This window comes from Theropithecus gelada, chromosome 2 (assembly GCF_003255815.1).
Source record: "Theropithecus gelada isolate Dixy chromosome 2, Tgel_1.0, whole genome shotgun sequence".
Lineage (NCBI taxonomy): Eukaryota > Metazoa > Chordata > Mammalia > Primates > Cercopithecidae > Theropithecus > Theropithecus gelada.
This window is the reverse complement of record NC_037669.1, coordinates 87,719,412-87,739,924: the sequence shown is the minus strand read 5'-3', so window position 1 is coordinate 87,739,924 and position 20,513 is coordinate 87,719,412. Positions and strand designations below refer to the sequence as shown.

The 20,513-nt window shown below is 45.9% G+C and overlaps 1 protein-coding gene across 1 annotated transcript; it reads left to right on the top strand.

The window, feature by feature from the left end:
* The first annotated feature begins 438 nt into the window (after positions 1-438).
* PHF7 (PHD finger protein 7) lies at positions 439-15,077 on the top strand. Its single transcript, XM_025374947.1, has 13 exons — positions 439-624; positions 680-1,065; positions 2,917-3,026; positions 4,331-4,383; positions 4,829-4,920; positions 11,207-11,308; positions 11,684-11,808; positions 12,277-12,436; positions 13,024-13,130; positions 13,601-13,717; positions 14,140-14,261; positions 14,473-14,740; positions 14,802-15,077. The coding sequence occupies exons 3-12, from the start codon at positions 2,986-2,988 to the stop codon at positions 14,697-14,699; spliced, it is 1,146 nt and encodes a 381-aa protein (XP_025230732.1). The 5' UTR covers positions 439-624; positions 680-1,065; positions 2,917-2,985; the 3' UTR covers positions 14,700-14,740; positions 14,802-15,077.
* Positions 15,078-20,513: the final 5,436 nt, after the last annotated feature.

Genomic DNA, 20,513 nt, shown 5'->3' with positions numbered 1-20,513 from the left:
GGCGAGGCGGGCGAGGGGAAGAGGGGGGCCGGGTGATGCTGAGCGCTGAGGCTCGAGAGGAGGGGCGGGACCGGCGAGGGCAAGGGGCGGGGCCGGGCAGTACTAGGCCCGGGTGGAGGGAGAGGAGGGGCGAGGGCGGGAGAAGGGAAAAGGCGGGGCCGGGAAGTGCTGGGCGCGGGTGGTGCGAGAGGAGGGGCGGGGCAGGCTAGGGAAAAAGGCGGGGATGGGCGGGGCTAGGCGCGGGCGAGTAGGAAGGGGCGGGGGCGGCGAGGGGAAGGGGCGGGGGCGGCGAGGGGAAGGGGCGGGGGCGGCGAGGGGAAGGGGCGGGGGCGGGTGGTGCTGGGCGCTGAGGCGCGGAAGGAGGGGCGGGGCGGGCGCGCGGCCGTTAGCGCGCGGCCGTTAGCGGTCCCTTTCTACCAACGGTAGGCGTTGCCGCGGTTCCCGAGGGTCACAGTCCGCGTGACCCGCCCCCGTTTGCAATCTCGCCGTCTTCGCCGGCGCAGTCACCGCGCAGGGCGGCCGCCCGGAGGTAGCTACCACGGCCTGTGTCAACGACTAAAGCTCCGGTACAGCGGCGCCCTCAGAGACAGCTGGGAGGGTGGCTCTGGCCGGGAGCGGCGGCCGGTGAGCTACCGCGAGGAGGAGCGGCGGAGGCGACCTCGGCCCGGCCCTGCACTAGCCGTCCGGCAGGCGCGACATGAGCCTGGTCTGGCATCCGCGGGATGCTCCTTGAGCCCCTTCTCCGGCTGTGAACCTCGGGAACGGTTGTGATCACACCGACACGTATTTTACAAATAAATCATTCTTGCCGCGGCGAGTCGAACGCGTTTATTTATTTTTGATTTTCTCAACAAGCATTTACCCAGCACCTGTCCAGTGAAACAACTTGATAAGCGTTTCGAGGAGCGTCCGCCGGTTTAGGAGGCCACTGCCTGGCAGCTCGTGGAAGCCGTATTTGCAACGCCCCCTTCAGATGATCGTAACGTCTTGTAACTAACAGTGTGTGCACAGAATCCTACTCAAGGAACGTCTTGGCTCAGCGATGCAAAGAACTGAAGTTTCAAGGTTTTATTTCTATTGCTGGATGGTCGGGGTAGCCCCAGTAACTGGGAACTGCTCCGCAGTCCGCTCACATGGACCCCTGTGGGAATAGCAAGGTCAGGACATGCTCTTCTCTCTCCTCTTCCAGCCTGTCCAATGTTTTCCTTGAGGAAGAAGCCATCAGATGTGATTGCTTCTGCAACTCATGGATTAGAGGAGGAGACAGAACAAGCACAAAGAAGGGGAGGGCAGGGTGGCTTTGGTTTCTTGAACAGTAATTTCCTCAGTCGTCCTTATTCATGCAGAATACAGTCCCTGAAGATATTCCTGATCTCCAGTGGTGATCGGAGGCCATGGATACTGGAGTGTCTCTGGAGTGACCTGATTCACCCAGCGCTCCTTCTAAGAAATGCTGTCCTTCTCTCCCCTGACTAGACAGTCCTTTCTTCACAGCAGTGGATTTTCTTTCTTTAGTTCCCCTTCACTTTCAGGGATCTCCCCCTTAACCGGTGAAACTGTACATTTGTTTTAGTTTGTTTACTAATGAAAACAGGTAACAGCCGGAGTTGGCTGACATTGGAAATAGACAAGGTACCTTCTGCACTTTGGCTATTGTACTCGGCTCAGATGGAGACAAAAGTTGGGAACAAACCATATCTCAGTGGCCACCTGAGCCTAGGTGAAAAGAATTGATAGGAGAGGCCAGGCCTGGTGGCTCATACCTGTAATCCCAGCACTTTGGGAGGCTGAGGCGAGAGGATCGCTGGAGCCCAGGAGTTGGAGACCATCCTGGGCAACATGGCAAAATCCCGTTTCTGCAAAAAAATTAGCTGGTGCGGTGGCATGGCACCTGTGGTCCCAGCTATTTGGGAGGCTGAGTCAGGAGGATCATCTGAGCCTAGGAAAGTGGCACTTTCCCGCACTCACCCACTGCACTCCAGCCTGGGCAACAATGAGTGGCCCTGTCTCAAAAAAAAAAAAAAAAAAAGGCCGGGCGCGGTGGCTCAAGCCTGTAATCCCAGCACTTTGGGAGGCCGAGACGGGCGGATCACGAGGTCAGGAGATCGAGACCATCCTGGCTAATGCGGTGAAACCCCGTCTCTACTAAAAAATACAAAAAAACTAGCCGGGCGAGGTGGCGGGCGCCTGTAGTCCCAGCTACTCGGGAGGCTGAGGCAGGAGAATGGCGTAAACCCGGGAGGCGGAGCTTGCAGTGAGCTGAGATCCGGCCACTGCACTCTAGCCTGGGCGACAGAGCGAGACTCCGTCTCAAAAAAAAAAAAAAAAAAGTGATAGAGCCTAGAGGGTTTTGTCAGTGTTACCTCTTGTCTCTCACTAGAGGGAGTTCTTGCTTTTAGGCAGCCCGAATCTCACAGGCTCCTTTGCCTAGGAAAAAGCTACCTTATCTAGCTTTTACTGGGTAGAATTAAGGCACCCATACTTAGGTGCAAAAGGAGCCTTTTTTTCCTGAGTGCTACTTCATGTGTGCTTTTGTAGGCACAAAGAACCATTTAGCTAGGTCAAGTAATGGTTCTAAGTTCTTTTGCTACTGTGTGATAGCAGTATAACATGAGAGTTAGTGTTGGCCTCTGGAGCCAGGCTACTTGAGTTCAAATCCTACCTATATCACTTACTAACTCTTACCTTGGGCAGGATACTTAAACCTGTGTCTCAGTCCCCTCATCTTGAAAATGGGGATAATAATGGTACCTATTGCATGGCGTTTTTGTGACTTAACACGTCAAGTACCTAGAACAGTCCCTTTTATTCCATCACATGGGTTGGGAGGTGAAGTGCACCATTGCCTTGACCCTGGGGAACTTGATAACCAAATACAGAATCAAATTGCTTACCAAACCCCATTTATATTTATAGCTGGAAGAGCCTGTGTTGTCCTCAAAATAATATAGAAGAATTCAAGATAGGAGAAAGAGACAGCAGCGAATGAAGACTCTAAAAGAAAAGAAGGAATGCCAAAGATTGAGGTAGAAGGAGTTGACATAGGGAGTTTGGGAGAAACTGTCCAATGGCCTGTGGTATAGGTTGCACTTTTTGCCCCCTTTGTCATAGTCTTGGGGGTTGGGGTTGGACAGTGTGGAAGCATACACTGGGAGCTGGGAGCTGTCATACCTGTCTTATCAGTGCTGTCCCTAGTAGCAAAATGCTGACTCTGGAACCTTACTACCCAGATTCATATCCTAGCTCTGCCACTTGCTAACAACTGTGACAGAAGTCACTTCGTTTCTTTATATCTCAGTTTCCTCATCTGGAAAATGTACATAATAATGGTATTTAGAGTGTTCTGTAGATTCATTGAGCTACTGTAGATTAATTGAGCCAATACATGTAAAGTGCTAAGCATAGTGCCTCACAACGGGAAATACTTTTATCAATTTTGGTTCATTTTAGTATGCTTTGTAAAGCTGGTACCACCTGAGATTCAGAATAGTTGGCAGAAGAAACAGTAAAAAAGTAAAAGGGGGTTTACTCTTGCATTAATTGCAACATAGGCAGAACAGGCACTGGGGAGAGAGAGATGCTTACAGTCTGGTTCCTGCCCTCAAATAACTCAGTGAGAGTATGTTTTGCACTTTAAAAAAAATACGAAATATGGCCGGGTACAGTGGCTCACGCCTGTAATGTCAGCACTTTGGGAGGCCGAGGCGGGTGGATCACCTGAGGTCAGGAGTTCTAGACCAGCCTGGTCAACATGGTGAAACCCCGTCTCTACTGAAAACACAGAAATTAGCTGGGCGTGGTGGCAGGTGCCTGTAATCCCAGCTCCTCGGGAGGCCGAGGCAGGAGAATTGCTTGAACCCAGGAGGCGGAGGTTGCAGTAAGCTGAGATCGTGCTACTGCCCTCCAGCCTGGGCAACAGAGCCAGACTCTGTCTCAAGAAAAAAAAAATATATATATATATATATGAAATAGGAAAGGCCGGGCACGGTGGCTCACGCCTGTAATCCCAGCACTTTGGGAGGCCGAGGCGGGCGGATCACAAGGTCAGGAGATCGAGACCATGGTGAAACCCCGTCTCTACTAAAAATAGAAAAAATTAGCCGGGCGCAGTGGCGGGCGCCTGTAGTCCCAGCTGGGAGGCTGAGGCAGGAGAATGGCGTGAACCCGGGAGGCGGAGCTTGCAGTGAGCTGAGATCCGGCCACTGCACTCTAGCCTGGGCGACACAGCGAGACTCCGTCTCAAAAAAAAAAAAAAAAAAAGGGAAATGTTAAAAAGGTTATCAACAAGGTCCTCAAAGAACACCTCGTGCTTCTTATTTCTCTTGTATAGGAAATCTGCCAAGACTAGGAGGGTAACCCAGAGGAAACCGTCTTCAGGGCCTGGTAAGAAAGACTGGAGCTTGTGTTCAGCCACTGCCTCCAGCCCTCAGCAAAGAAGGCCACCTGTGTGGGGCAGTACACTTGCTGCTTCTCTTTCTCCCAGCCCTAGTTCTTTCCCAGATTCTCTAAGATCTTGAGGACTCAGGAACTGTCATTTTAAATTACCATGTTTGAAGTTCAAGAAACAAGTTATTCAAGTCACTTTAGAATAAAACAAAACAAAAAAAGTGAAGTGAGCAGTTGTGGCCAACTTGTTCATTGTAACCAGAATTATGTGACAGCCTAATTGATACCAAATAAGACCTCCTCCCAACCTGCCTTCTTGCCAAAGTGACCCTTTTCCTAGTATTCTACTCCTTCCTGACTTAGAGGAATGATTACATTCTCACCCTTCCCTTCCATTCTTAATGGTCAACTTGAGCCAAATTCTGAGTGTCCTTTCTTCCAGTTTGCTGGCTATGCCTTCAAGAACCTGGGGATCCCGAAAAATTAGGGGAATTTCTTCAGAAAGACAATATCAGCGTGCATTATTTCTGTCTTGTGAGTATGAGACCTCCTTTGCTTTGAATATCCTATGGCTTTTGATGTACTGACTGTTCTCTGTTACATCCATCCTCAGATCCACAGACTTGTTTTTTTGTTTTTCTTAATAGCTTTTTTCTTTTAAAATCTATTTTTAGGCTGGGCGCAGTGGCTCACGCCTGTAATCCCAGCATTTTGGGAGGCCAAGGCAGGAGGATCTCTTGAACCCAGGAGTTTGAGACTGGGCAAACGTGTCTCTACAAAAAAAATTAAAAAAAAAAAAAAAGTTGGGCAGGGTGGCAAACGCCTGTAGTCCCAGCAACTCCAGAGGCTGAGGCAAGAGGATCACTTGAGCGCTGGAGGTGGACGCTGCAGTGAGCGGTGATCACACTACCACACTCCAGCCTGGGTGATAGAGGAAGACCCTGCCTCAAAAAAACAAAAATATATGTGTCTGGTATAAAATCCTGACAGTATAAAGTAAGTTCAGTAAAAAGGTCTCTTCCCTAAACAATGTTTCCAATCCTTCTCCCTCTCCTCAGAAACAAATGCTATCAAAGTTGTAACATCTTTCTAATTTTTTTTTCTTAATATTCTTTTTTATTAGGTATGACTTCCATACTGTAAAATTCACCATTTTTTCTTTTTTTGAGAATGGAGTCTCACTCTCTCGCCCAGGCTGGAGTACAGTGGTGCAGTCCCGGCTCACTGCAACTTCTGCCTCCCGGGTTCAAGTGATTCTCCTGCCTCAGCCTCCCAAGTAGCTGGGATTACAGGCACCTGCCACCACGCCTGGCTATTTTTGTATTTTTGGTAGAGATGGGTTTCACCATGTTAGCCAGGCTGGTCTTAAATAAAATTCACTAATTTTAAGGACACAGTTCGATAAGTTTTTATAAATGTATGTCCCCACATAACCACCACCCCAATCAAAATAAGTAACATTTTCATCATCCGAGAAAGTTCACTCCTGCCTCCTTTTCCAGTCAATCCCACTAGACGTAATCACTGTTCTGATCCATGGATTATTTTTGGCTATTCTTTTACTTGATATAAATGAAATCATACAGTTTATAATCTTTTGTATCTGGCTTTTTTCTCCCAACACGGTGTTTTGGAGATTCATCCATATTGTTGCATGTATTCGTTGCTTGTGCCTTTTTATTACCTGGTAGTATTCGGTTGCATGAATAAGTTACTATTTGCTTATCTGTTCACCTGTTGATGAACATGTGAATTGTTTCCATTTGAGGACCATTATGAATAAAGCTACTTTAAGCGTTTGTGTACAAGTCTTTTTGTGAACATGTGCTTTCACTGCTTTTGTGCAAATGCCTAGAAGTGGAATTACTAGTTGTATGCTAATTAGATATTTAACTTTATGTGAGGTTGCCACATCACTGTCCAAAGTGGTTGTACCAGTTTACACTCCTACCAGCAATATATAAGAATTCCAGCTGTGGCCGGGTGCGGTGGCTCACGCCTGTAATCCCAGCACTTTGGGAGGCCGAGGCGGGCGGATCACAAGGTCAGGAGATCGAGACCATCCTGGCGAACACGGTGAAATCCCGTCCCTACTAAAAATACAAAAAAAATTAGCCAGGCGTGATGGCGGCGCCTGTAGTCCCAGCTACTGGCTGAAGCAGGAGAATGGTGTGAACCCGGGAGGCGGAGGCTGCAGTGAGCCGAGATCGTGCCACTGCACTCCAGCCTGGGCTACAGAGCCAGACTTTGTCTCAAAAAAAAAAAAAAGAATTCCAGTTGCACAGTATTCTTGCCAAAACTTTGTTTTGTCAGTGTTTTTAATTTTAGCCATTCTAGGTGTGTATTGGTATTTCATTGTGGTTTTAATTTCCATTTTTCTGATGACTAAGGCTTCTTTTCATGTGTTTATTGGCCATTCACATATTTTCTTTTTTTTTTGAGATGGAGTTTTGCTCTGTCGCCCAGGCTGGAGTGCAGTGGCACGGTCTCAGTTCACTGCAACCTCCGCCTTCTGGGTTGGAGCAATTCTCCTGCCTCAGCCTCCCAAGTAGCTGGCACTACAGGCGCCCGCCACCACACGTGGCTAATTTTTGTATTTTTAGTAGAGACGGGGTTTCACCGTGTTAACCAGGATGGTCTCGATCTCTTGACCTCGTGATCTGCCCGCCTTGGCCTCCCAAAGTGCTGGGATTGCAGGCGTCAGCCACCACACCCGGACCACATATATACATACATACATATATATATATATATATATTTTTTTTTTTTTTTTTTTTTCCTGAGACAGAGTCTCACTGTCGCCCAGGCTAGAGTACAGTGGTGCAATCTCGGCTCACTGCAAGCTCTGCCTCCTGGGTTCATGCCATTCTCCTGCCTCAGCCTCCTGAGTAGCTGGGACTACAGGCACCTGCCACCACGCCTGGCTAATTTTTTGTATTTTTAGTAGAGATGGAGTTTCACCATGTTAGCCAGGATGGTCTCGATCTCCTGACCTCGTGATCCACCCACCTTGGCCTCCCAAAGTTCTGGGATTACAGGCATGAGCCACTGCGCCTGGCCACCACTCAATGTTTTAAATGGGCAAAAATATTTGTACAGATACTTAACAAAAGAAAATATGTGGGCCGGGCTGGGCATGGTGGCTCATGCCTGTAATCCCAGCATTTTGGGAGGCCAAGGCGGGTGGATCATGAGGTCAGGAGATCGAGACCATCCTGGCTAACACGGTGAAATCCCGTCTCTACTAAAAATACAAAAAATTAGCCGGGCATGGTGGCAGGTGCCTGTGGTCCCAGCTACTCCGGAGGCTGAGGCAGGAGAATGGCATGAAGCAGGGAAGTAGAGCTTGCAGTGAGCTGAGATCACGCCACCGCACTCCAGCCTGGGTGACAGTGCGAGACTCCGTCTCAAAAAAAAAAAAAAAAAAAAATTGAGTGGTTTTATTATTGAGTTGTAAGAATTGCTTACATATTTCGGATACAAATTCTTTTTCAAATGTATGTATTAAGACTATTTTCTTCCTAGTCTTTGGCTTGCCTTTTCATTTTCTTAATGGTGTCTTTCAAAGAACAATGATTGTAATGGAGCCCAGTTTATCCATTTCTTCTTTTATGGTCAGTGCTTTTTGTGTGTCACAAGAAATCTTTGCCTACCCATAGAACTACCTTGGTGCCTTTGTCAAAATCAATCTGTGGATTTGGATGATCTGTTTATGTCATTTATCTGTGTATCTATTCTTACACCAATCCCCACTGTCTTCATTATTGTGGCTTTGTAGTGTCTTGAAATTCAGTATTGTTAAGTTCTATAATCTTTTCCAAGATTGTTTTGACTATCAGGTCCTTTCTTTATAAAGTTTATATTAAGCTTGTGAATTTTTCTTTAAAAAAACGTCTACTGGGATTGTGATTGGGATTGCATTGAATTTATAGGTCAATTTGTGAAGAATTGACAAATAATATTGAACCTTCCAATCCATGGACATGGTATATTTCTCCATTTATTTGGGTCTTTTAAAATATATCTCAGCAATGTTTTGTAGTTTTAGTGACGAAGTCTTGTACATCTTTTGTTAAATGTATTCCTAAATATTTTGTGGTTATGCTATCGTAAATAGTATTTTTATTTCATTTTTAAGTTTATTGCTGGCATATAGAAATGCATTTTATTTTTGTATATTGATTTGTATCCTATAATCTTGTTAAATTCAGTTTGGTTAGTTGTTTTTATTTTGTTGTAAATGCCTTGTGTACACAGGATTCCCTATGCACATAACCACGTCATGTGTGAATAAAGACAGTTCTACTTCTTCCTCTCAATCTTTGCCTTTTATTTCTTCTTGCCTTGTTGTATTGGCTAGGACCTTCAACCTAATGTTGAATAGAAGTGGTGCGAGTTGTTATCTTTGTCTTGTTCCCAACATCAGGGGACAGCATCTAATTTTTCACTATAAAAGTATGTTAGCTGTGGTTTTTTTTCATAGATGTTTTTATCAGGTTGAAGATCCCTTTTATTCATATATAGTTTGCCCAGAGTATCATGAATGGGTGTTGAATTTTGTCACTTTTCCTGTATTTATTGAGATTATCTTGATTTTTCTCTTTAATTTTGTTAATGTAGTTTGTTACATCAACTAAATGCTCTAATGTTAAACTAATCTTGCATTCTTGGTATAAACCCTACTTGGTCATGATGTATTGTCCTTTTTATACAGTGCTGGATTCAGTTTGCATCTGTTTTGTTTGATTTTTATATCTGTGCTCATGAGAAAGATTGGTCTGTGATTTTCCTTTCTTGTAAGTCCTATCAGGTGTCAGGGCTTAGTTGTAATTTTGATGCATTTACAAGCATATACATTTTTTACATAAAAATTAAACATTATACAGAGTGCTTTGTATCTTGGCTTTCTTCCATCATATATGTCTCGGACATCTTTCTATATAAAACATATAGGTTTAGTTTTTTTCTTTTTAGTAGCTAATTAGTATTTCATGCTATAGGTATGCCAAAAAGTATCAGAACAAATCCCGATTAAAGGACATTTAGATTGTTTCTGATCTTTCACTATTGATTTTTCTGTTTATAGAATCAATACATGCTTATTGCAGAAAACATGAATAATACTTAAAAGTATAAAGAAAACAAATCACTCATATTATCCCAAAGCCCTGGGATAATTAGTTTTAAAATATATGTTTCAAAAGTCCAATTCCTTCCCCTATCATTTGACTAGAATGAATGACAACAGAATGACAACATCAAGAGATATTAAAACCCTGTTTTTCTTCCTGTATTACTCTAAGAAGAGTATTTACTAAGAGGTGATGCAGGCCGGGCGCGGTGGCTCAAGCCTGTAATCCCAGCACTTTGGGAGGCCGAAGCGGGTGGATCACGAGGTCAGGAGATCGAGACTATCCTGGCTAACATGGTGAAACCCCGTCTCTACTAAAAATACAAAAAACCAGCCGGGCGAGGTGGTGGGCGCCTGTAGTCCCAGCTACTTGGGAGGCTGAGGCGGGAGAATGGCGTGAACCCGGGAGGTGGAGCTTGCAGTGAGCCAAGATCGCGCCACTGCACTCCAGCCTAGGCGACACAGCGAGACTCCGTCTCAAAAAAAAAAAAAAAAAAAGAGGTGATGCAGCAGGAAGGGTAAGAGTGTGGATTCCATGGGCCTGGGTGTGAATAGCCAGCTCTGTTCCTCCTTGCCCTATAACCCCGGCGGGCAGTGTCACTTGCCACACTGCACCTCAGTGGCCTCCTCTGTAAGATGAGGGTCATAATAGCATCTGCCATTACAGGATTTTTTTTTTTTTTTGAGATGGAGTCTCACTCTGTTGCCCAGGCTAGAGTATAGTGGTACAATCTTGGCTCAGTGCAACCTCCGCCTCCCAGGTTCAAGTGATTCTCCTGCCTCAGACTAGCTGGGATTACAGGTGCGCACCACCATGCGCACCACCATGCCCTAGTTTTTGTATTTTTAGTAGAGAAAGGGTTTCACCATATTGGCCAGGCTGGTCTCAAACTCCTGACCTCAGATGGTCTGCCTGCCTCAGCTTCCCAAAGTGCTAGAATTACAGGCGTGAGCCACCGTGCCTGGCCAAGGATTGTAAGCATAAAATAAGTAAATACAAAGGAAATGTTTCCCCCAAAGTGCCAGCACACAATAGCAGCCCTCAGTAAATGAGAGGCAGCCTAGAGCAAAAGTAAGAGTCCAGGTTCCAGAGTCCTGTGGCCTTGAGCAAGTCGCATCATCTCTCCTATAAAATAAGGACAATAATAGTACCTACCACCTAGGGCTGTTGGGAGGATTCAATGAGTTAATATTTGAAACCGCCTAGACTACTCAACACATGGTTGGTGCTATGTAAGCTTTCATTAAATAAATTACCCTGTCAGTGCATATATATTCCACACCAAGCTCTATTCTTTTTTTTTTTTGAGACGGAGTCTTGCTCTGTCGCCCAGGCTGGTGTGCAGAGGCCCGATCTCGGCTCACTGCAAGCTCCGCCCTCCTGGTTTCATGCCATTCTCCTGCCTCAGCCTCCAGAGTAGCTGGGACTACAGGCGCGTGACAACACGCCCAGCTAATTTTTTTTGTATTTTTAGTAGAGACAGGGTTTCACCGTGTTAGCCAGGATGGTCTCCATCTCCTGACCTTGTGATCTGCCCGCCTCGGCCTCCCAAAGTGCTGGCATTTCAGGCATAAGCCACCGCGCTCAGCCCAATCTCTATTCTTTAGCTCTGTTACCCTGTCTTTCTCCTCACCTCACTGCACTGTTTCACTGATCAATATTAACAGCCTGGTTCTACTGCCCCCCAGATCTTATCTAGTAAGCTGCCTCAGAGGGGCCAGTCCAACAGAGGTTTCCATGGATTCCTGCCTGAAGATATCAAAAAGGAGGCAGCTCGGGCTTCTAGGAAGGTTAGAATCCCCTGAAGTGAGGACCTTGGGGTAGGCCTCTTTTCATACCTCACCCATCATTCCTGTTTCTATTCTCTTCCCTACTTCCTAGTTTAGACATCAAAGGACTCTTGGATTTTCCAACTAGTCCTTAAGTCCCATATTCCTCTGGGGTATGGTGTCCTAAGTGAGAAGAGGGAGAAACATCTTGAGAAAACAGGAAAGAACTCAGTGCTGCTTGAAGCTCAGCTTCCAGGTGCCCCAGAGCATTCAGGACCACCGAGGAAAGGGAATGGCTATTATTTCACAAAACTTCCATTTAATAGAAAAATGTCCCACACTGTGTCTATTTGCCTTTCTTGGGGTCCTGAGCACTGTCTGGGAACTCATTTGCAGATCTGCTTTGTGTGCAAGAAAAAGGGAGCTGCTATCAACTGCCAGAAGGATCAGTGCATCAGAAACTTCCATCTGCCTTGTGGCCAAGAAAAGGGTTGCCTTTCACAATTTTTTGGAGAGTACAAGTGAGTGAGGAAGGGGAAAAGTCCGGCTTCCTTTTTGCAACTTGTTATTCAGCCACTAATGAAATCAGAGTCCATTTCTCACAAGCAGGCCTGTTTTGATTCACCAGTGAATCTGTCCCTCCATTCAGTAATAAGAAACAGTGTCTTGACTTGGAGATTTCACAGGGGTTTCTTCTTGCTTCCTGCCCCTCCTTAAATTACAAACAGCTGGGGTACTTAGACAGCTGCTCAGCACTAAGTGGGGCTTTCAGGAACAAGAGGCTATGGAGACAGTTCTGGGAACTTTGCTCAGTAGGTGAGCAGCCATGAGAAGGCATGTGGCTGTTCTTTACCCTGCCTCTCCTCTTCCTCATGAGTGTGGAGGTTCACTGGGCACCAACCCGGGTGGCTGGCTGCCCCTCCTAGAGTGGGCCATTGGGAAACTGCATTGATGACAAACCAGAAACCAAGTCTGTTTACCTGCCACAGATCATTTTGTGACAAACATCGCCCAGCACAGAACATCCAACATGGGAATATGGGGGAGGAAAGTTGCATCTTGTGTTGTGAAGACTTATCCCAACAGAGTGTTGAGAACATCCAGAGCCCATGTTGTAGTCAAGCCATCTACCACCGCAAGTGCATACAGGTGGGGCTTTTTCTGCCCTGGGGCCCTTCCACCATTGCCCTGGTTCTCTGCCTGGAACCAGAGCACCCTGGGCGTGCCTCAGGCGTGCCTCAGCTTTGGTGCTCCATGCTGGAGGCCTGTATTCAGGGCTGGTTTCAGGCAGTTAGAAGAAAGTCAGTCCAGTCTGTGGTCATTCCTGACCTATAGGACCTCACACATAAGATTTAGAATAAGCAAAATCTTCGGCATTGCTAGAGCAAATGGGCTCATCCCAGAATGAGCTGAGGAGCCTCCCTGTCAGCCTCACTTCCTGGGATGAAAGAAAAGGCAAATGTGTATCCAGGTACCTGACCCCTACTTAGTACTGCTGAGCCCCATGGCCAGAGATGACGGCTGAGGCACTCCTGGGAATTCTCTTGAAAGTATTTTGGTCCCAGGTCTGACACCTGGATTTGCAGTCCTCACCCTAGCCCACCCAAACTCCTTTTCCCGTACCGTCAGTCAAACTCTCTTAGCAACATCCTCTTTGTGGGGGTGAGGGTGGGAGGGGAAAGAAGGTAGTCAAAGGGTTTTTATAAACACAAAGCTCTTACCTGTTTCTCTTACAGAAATATGCCCACACATCAGCAAAGCATTTCTTCAAATGTCCACAGTGTAACAATCGAAAAGAATTTCCTCAAGAAATGCTGAGAATGGGAATTCATATTCCAGACAGGTAGTGGGAACCTCAGAGCAGGAACTGAGCCAGGGAGAGGGTTGCCTAGATTTCTAGAGAGGAGGTGAGTGAGAGGATAGTTCAGAGAATGAGAGCAGCAGAGGCACTGATAGTGAAGAAGGAAGGGGAGGAGGGAGTGCTTTTCAATTATCAAAACAAGGGAGGGGAAAGAAGTTTGTGGGGGAAGCGGGTGCTTGTTGCTAAAAAGGGCATTTGGGGAATCAGAATTCCCTGGGTGGTTGAGTTCTTGGATTCCACAGTGGAACTAAGGAACCCACATGCATGTTCCATTCATCCTGCTTCAACCCTCTCCCACTGCCAGGCCACTTGACCAGCCTTGTTGGAAGTGTTCGGGCAGCCTACTGAACTCTTACTGTGCTTAGCTTGGGGTTCTTCCTAATTCCTCCCTGATGGACAAAAGTTTCACCAACCTGTTATGTTCTTATTCACTGTTTTTTCTCCCACTGCAGAGATGCTGCCTGGGAACTCGAGCCAGGGGCTTTCTCAGACTTATATCAGCGCTATCAGCACTGTGATGCCCCCATCTGTCTGTATGAACAAGGCAGAGACAGCTTTGAGGATGAAGGGTAGGAGAAGGATTCTGGCTAGAAAGAGCTCTCACCAGTGCTATCTTAGAGTTAGACCTTGGCACAGTTACTAGAAGTAAGAAATTCACTCTTGTATGCAGACCTTAGGATAAACACAGTTGCTAAGTCTCATTCTTGACCAATCCCTGACTCACTTGTGTGCAAGTGAACAGGTCTCCCCTGCAAGATCCACTCACCTTGTGCCCAGTGGAGAGACATTCAGAGCCAATTCCTTTCCTAATCTACCTTTCAAGGGGTTATGACTGATGGCAGGCTCCCGGGATCAGCACTCATCCCCTCTGAGCCATACATTCATGGTGGGTAAAATGTGCCGTAAAAAATGCCTGGCCCATAGCAAACATCCAAGAATGGCAGTTAGTGTTCTGTATGTCTCCACAATCCTTCTTGGGCTCTTCCTGTAGGAGGTGGTGCCTCATTCTGTGTGATACATGCGGATCCCACGGAACCCACAGGGACTGCTCCTCTCTTAGATCCAACAGTAAGAAATGGGAGTGTGAGGAGTGTTCACCTGCTGCAGCCACAGGTGAGGCTGGAGGGATGGGCCAGCCTCAGAACAAGGAGCGGGCTGTAGGGACTTGTGGTGCCTGGGGAAGGAGGAAGGCATCCCACCAGAGAGGGATTAATAGTTGGTTCCTTTGACTTTGGAAGGAAAGTGGCTAGAGAGGAGCTTAAGGACCTGTGCCTGGGAGAAGCAGAAGCTTGAGTTTTCCTCTCCTGCCTTTCTCTCACCACAGACTACATACCTGAAAACTCAGGGGACATCCCTTGCTGCAGCAGCACCTTCCACCCTGAGGAGCATTTCTGCAGAGACAACACCCTGGAAGAGAATCCGGGCCTTTCTTGGACGGATTGGCCAGAACCTTCCTTATTAGAAAAGCCAGAGTCCTCTCGTAGCAGGAGGAGCCACTCCTGGAGGTCCAAGGGTGTCAGAATCACTAACAGCTGCAAAAAATCCAAGTAACACCTTCTGAGTAGCTGCTATCCCGCACAATAGGGTATGAAGCTGTGCTCCTCCAAGTAACACCTTCTGAGTAGCTGCTATCCCGCACAATAGGGTATGAAGCTGTGCTCCTCCATCGGGTTTGGGGAGGGAACACTCTGGGACTGTGAGACAAGGAAGCAGGACCAGCAGTGAGTCTATGAGCCAAGCAAAGAGAAGTCTCAGGGGAGCATGAGGAGGGAGCAGCCCAGACGCCAACAAGGAAATGAGTTTATGGCTACAAGAGTGCCTCTGCTTTCTCCTCCTCTCCTCCCACCAAGATTCTTCCACCTTAATCTGGTTTTCACATGCCTCTTCTTCACCCATGTTTGTTGTTTTGCAATAAAGGTGTTCTCTCCATTGGTGTCTCCTTATAAATTCATTCTGAAATTTGCGTGGGTAGTAAAGATTCTAGGGGGTAGAGTACAAGAATAAGAAAACTCACCCTCCTAATCCATAAAATTCAGGGAATTAATGTAGAACTTTTAGCTTAGAATATAGACATGTTTCTTTGGAGGGAAGGAAACCTGTTTATACAGAAATTGGCATTACAGGGGCAGAGAATCTTCATCAATCATTGTGCAAATAATAAGTACACAGGTTCTCTTTAGGGAGGTGAGCCAGCATAGCAGTCCACACTGGATGGAGTATAGGCCCTTGTTGCAAGGCTTGGGGCCCTGGACTCAAACAAGTCAGGGACTGCCATGCTTATACATGGGACATAAGGGACTCCATTCTTTCCAGACTGGTGTGGGCTTCAGCATACTTCCACAGCATGAGTGAGCCCAAACCCTCACTGCCTGGTGGTTTGAGCATTTCCGTCCAGAGTTTAACTATGAATTTGCATGCCAGGACATTCAAATTAGGCAAGGTGGCCGGGCGCACTGGCTCATGCCTGTAATCCCAGCACTTTGGGAGGCCAAGGCAGACAGATCACTTGAGGTCAGGAGTTCGAGACCAGCCTAGCCAACATGGTGAAACCCCATCTTTACTGAAAATACAAAAATTTGCTGGGCATGGTGGCAGGCGCCTGTAATCCCAGATACTTGGGAGGCTGAGGCAGGAGAATCACTTGAATCCGGGAGGTGGAGGTTGCAGTGAGCGGAGATTGTGCCACTGCACTCCAGCCTGGGCGACAGAGCAAGACTCCATCTCAAACAAAAACAGGCAAGACAACTAGGATGGGAATCTGGCAGAAGGCCTAGCGAGAAATTGAACAAAGCCTATCTTACATTTTTATATTTTTAATGATTTCATGGGATTTGGTTAGTGGGGAGAATTCAGAACCAGACAGTTCTCAACATCTTGCCACTGTATCATCGCCACTAACAGAGGAAGACAATGTTCTCATTCCAAACGTTGTATACCCTAAAGACTTATATCCAAGGTGTGTATGCAATGAGTGTCTTCAGATTTGAGCAAATTCACTTGAAATCAAATGGAGGCTGGCTGTGTCTTTCTGTTATTATCAAAGTATACACGCAAAGTAACACAGACTTTTAAAAGTCTAATAGTACTAAAAGGATTATAATGAAAAACAGTTTTGATTTACCCTTCCCTACTTCCATTCCTACTCTCTAAAGGCAACTACTTCCCATTTTTTAAAGCTGTTTCTTAATTTATTAATCTTAGACATTATTGACTTTCTATTATGTTACATAAAGAGTTAGCACTTTTACAATCTTCTCATTTTTGACTGGGCACGGTGGCTCATGCCCGTTAATCCCAGCACTTTGGGAGGCCGAGGCAGGCAGATCACTTAAGGTCAGGAGTTCAATACCAGCTTTGCCAATATGGTGAAACCCCATCTCTACTAAAAACACAAAAATTAGCTGGGCATAGTGGTGGGTGCCTATAATCCCAGCTACTTGGGAGGCTGAGGCAGGAGAATTGCTTGAGCCTGGGTGGCAGAGGTTGCAGTGAGTCGAGATCGTGCCACTACACTCCAGCCTGGGCAACAGAGCAAGATTGTCTCAAAAAAAAATTAAATTAAAAAAACATAATCTTCCCATCTTCATTCGCCTCAGATAATTGTATCGCAATTTTCGTTAACTTTCAGTGTTTATATTATTATGATGCTAGAAATACTGTTCACACTGAGCCAAGCAGTACACTATACTTTTCCTCTTTTGTACAATGTTTTTTTCTGAAAGTAATAACTGCTGCTTTTTTGGTATATACCTATTGCTCATTCTTCTCAAATGTTGCAAATGATCAACAAAATGTCTCAAAATGCAGTTTTCCTCATAGGCCAGGCATCAGATCACTATCAGCTGCACTTCTTTTCCTGAAGACCTGCCTCCCAGAGCCACCTGCTCCTGGGCTGGCTGCTCCTAGAGTTCCTGCACAGCTGTCCTCCTAGGGCTCCCCACAATTATGCCCTTTTTCTTCATTTCCTTTCTCTTGGGTTTGACCACTCAATCCTATCCTTGCTTATCTGGCTATCCAGGGAAATTTTGTCAGAGCTCTACAAGTAACAGGAACATTTTTTAATTGTGAGCTTTCATATAAAACACAATATTTAACCCATTCTAAAGATTCAACTCTTGCAGTGACAATTCATAACTGAAAGATGCTCCCTAGATTAAGACTTTAGTTCTAAACCTAGAGTTTCTGTAACTTGGGTCACTAGGCAAATTCTTAGGGATCTGTGGTAGTATTAATATATTTTCTTAAGGAGTCTATTTGTATACTCAAGTGTGAGAAACACTATCTAAACTGAGAGTAATGGCCCCTAACAGTGCCCTCTCGACTTCAGATTCAGTGGGCGGAAGGGGAGCTTGGAAGGGGGTAGTTTTTGTCACCCAGATGTCAGCTGCCCCTACCTCTGTATACAGTTGGCGTTGTGGGTACTTGCTTAGCTAACAGGACAGTGCATGCATACACACACACACACCTATTAACTATTTCTTACTCTTTGTATTTTTAGTCTCCACTGATGTTAATAGCCTATTTTTTTAGGCTGGAAAGTCCAACTTTGAAATGTTCTATTCTTCATCTGGGCCTAATCAGTCATTCTCCACTAAATAACTGGTTTACTTCTTTTTTCCCTTTTTTTCTTTTTTTTTTTTTTTTTTTTTTTGAGACAGTCTGTTGACCTCGTGATCCGCCCACCTCGGCCGCCCAAAGTGCTGAGATTACAAGTGTGAGCCACCGCGCCCACCACCGTGCCCGGCCTCTTTTTGCTTTTTTTTCTTTTTCTTTCTTTCTTTTTTTTTTTTTTTGTTTGAGAGGGAGTCTCACTCTGTTGCCCAGGCTGGTGTGCAGTGGCATAATCTCAGCTCACTGCAATCTCCGCCTCTCGGGTTCAAGCGATTCTCCTTCCTCAGCCTCCTGAGTAGCTGGGATTACAGGCACATGCCACTATGCCAGGCTAATTTTGTATTTTTAGCAAAGACAGGGTTTCACCAAGTTGGTCAGGCTGGTCTCGAACTCCTGACCTTGTGATCTGCTTGCCTCAGCATCCCAAAATGCTGGGATTACAGGCATGAGCCACCATGCCCAGCCTTTTTTTTTTTTTTTTTTTTTTTTTTGAGACAGGGTCTCACTCTCTGCAGTGGCATGATCATGGCTCACTGCCCCTACCTCCCTGGGCTCAGGTAATCCTCCCACCTCAGCCTTCCAAGTAGCTGAGACTACAGGCATGCACCACCATGCCTGGCTAATTTTTTTTTATTTTTTTTAAGAGATGAGGTTTCACCATGTTGCCAAGGCTGGTCCTGAACTCCTGGGCTCAAGGGATCTGCCCACCTTGGCCTCGTAAAGTGCTGAGATTACAGGCGTAAGCCACCACACCCAGCCAGCTTCTTTCTTAAATAGGCTTTTAGTTTAGAATAGTTTTAGACTTACAGAAAAATTGTAAAGATAATATAGAGTCTCATATATCCCAAACCTACTTTCTCCTACTATTAACACATTAGTACAGCAAATTTGTCACAATTAAAGAATTAATATTGATACATCATTATTGACTAAAGCCCAAATTTTATTCAGATTTTCTTGTCTTTTCTGTTCCAGGATACCACATTGCATGGTGTCATATCTCCTTAGGTTCCTCTTGGTTGTGACAGAGTGGCAGACTTTCCTTGAGTCTGAAGACCTTGACAGTTCTGAGGAGTACTGGTCAAGTATTTTGCAGAGTGTCTCTCAACTGGGATTGTTCTGATGTTTTTCTCATGATTAGACTGGGGTTATGGGTTTTGGGGAGGAAGATACGGATGAAGTGTCATTTTCATCACATCATATCAAAGTTACATAGTATCAACATGACCTGTCACTACTGAGGTTGACTTTGATCAGTTGGCTGAGGAAGGTTTTGTCAGATTTCTCCACTGTAAAGTTACCCTTTTCCCCCCTTTTCTTTTCTTTCTTTCTTTATTTTTTATTTTTTATTTTTTATTTTTTTGAGATGGAGTTGTACTCTGTTGCCCAGGCCGGAATGCAGTGGTACAATCTTGGTTCACTGCAACCTCTGCCTCCCGGGTTCAAGCAATTCTCCTGCCTCAGTCTCTAAGTAGCTGGGATTACAGATGTGCACCACCACACCAGCTAATTATTTTTTAGTAGAGATGGGGTTTCACTATGTTGGCCAGGCTGGTTTCGAACTCCTGACCTTGAGATCCACCCACCTCAGCCTACCAAAGTTCTAGGATTACAGGTGTGAGCCACTGTGCCCGGGCTTTTCCTCTTTTCATACTACACCTTCCAAAGGGAAGTCACTATGTGGAGCCTACAGTTAAGTAGGGATTTTTATGCAACTCCTTGAGGATGGAGTATCTACATAAATTATTTGGAATGGTTCTGCATGGGAGATTTACCTATTCTCTCCTGTTCATTTATTTAGTCAATCTTTTTGTTTGTTTGTTTGTTTGTTTGTGAAACGGAGTTTTGCTCTTGTTGCCCAGGGTGGAGAGCAATGGCGCAATCTTAGCTCACTGCAACCTCCACCTGCCGGGTTCAAGTGATTCTCCTGCCTCAGCCTCCCAAGTAGCTGGGATTACAGGCATGCACCAGCCACCATGCCCGGTTAATTTTGTATTTTTAGTAGAGACAGGGTTTCACCATGTTGGTCAGGCTGGTCTCGAACTCCTGACCTCCGGTGATCCACCCGCCTCGGCCTCCCAAAATGCTGGGATTACAGGCGTGAGCCACCGTGCACAGCCTGTTCAATCATTTAGTATGGACTCCTAGACATGTACTTGATACTTTGCGTTACAATGTAATAATACTTTATTTTGTTGCTCAAATTGCATTCGCCATTGGGTGTTCATGTGACCTTTTCACACATCCCCATCACTGTGTGTTTGGTTTGGTTTTGTTTTTGAGCACTTTTTAACTTTCTGGCACTACAAGATGCCCCAAGCTCATCTTCTTTTATTTTTTTTTTTTTTTTTTTTTTTTTTTTTTTGAGACGGAGTCTCGCTCTGTCGCCCAGGCTGGAGTGCAGTGGCCGGATCTCAGCTCACTGCAAGCTCCGCCTCCCAGGTTCCCGCCATTCTCCTGGCTCAGCCTCCCGAGTAGCTGGGACTACAGGCGCCCACAACCGCGCCCGGCTAATTTTTTGTATTTTTAGTAGAGACGAGGTTTCACCGTGGTCTCGATCTCCTGACCTTGTGATCCGCCCGCCTCGGCCTCCCAAAGTGCTGGGATTACAGGCGTGAGCCACCGCGCCCGGCTCATCTTCTTTTAAATGCCTGTTTCATTACAAACACATGTTTAAAAATTTTAATACCTATTTTCATAACTGATGTGTCTTTTTTTTTTTTTTTTTTTTTTTTTTTTTTTTTTTTTTTTTTT

What these genes read in the sequence shown, in the direction of transcription:
- PHF7 (XM_025374947.1), top strand. Translation starts at nt 2,986, where the DNA reads ATGAAGACTCTAAAAGAAAAGAAGGAATGCCAAAGATTGAG. An exon ending in AAGGAATGCCAAAGATTGAG is followed by an intron (nt 3,027 to 4,330) that starts GTAGAAGGAGTT and finishes TCTCTTGTATAG; the next exon opens with GAAATCTGCCAAGACTAGGA. An exon ending in GGAATTCATATTCCAGACAG is followed by an intron (nt 13,131 to 13,600) that starts GTAGTGGGAACC and finishes CTCCCACTGCAG; the next exon opens with AGATGCTGCCTGGGAACTCG.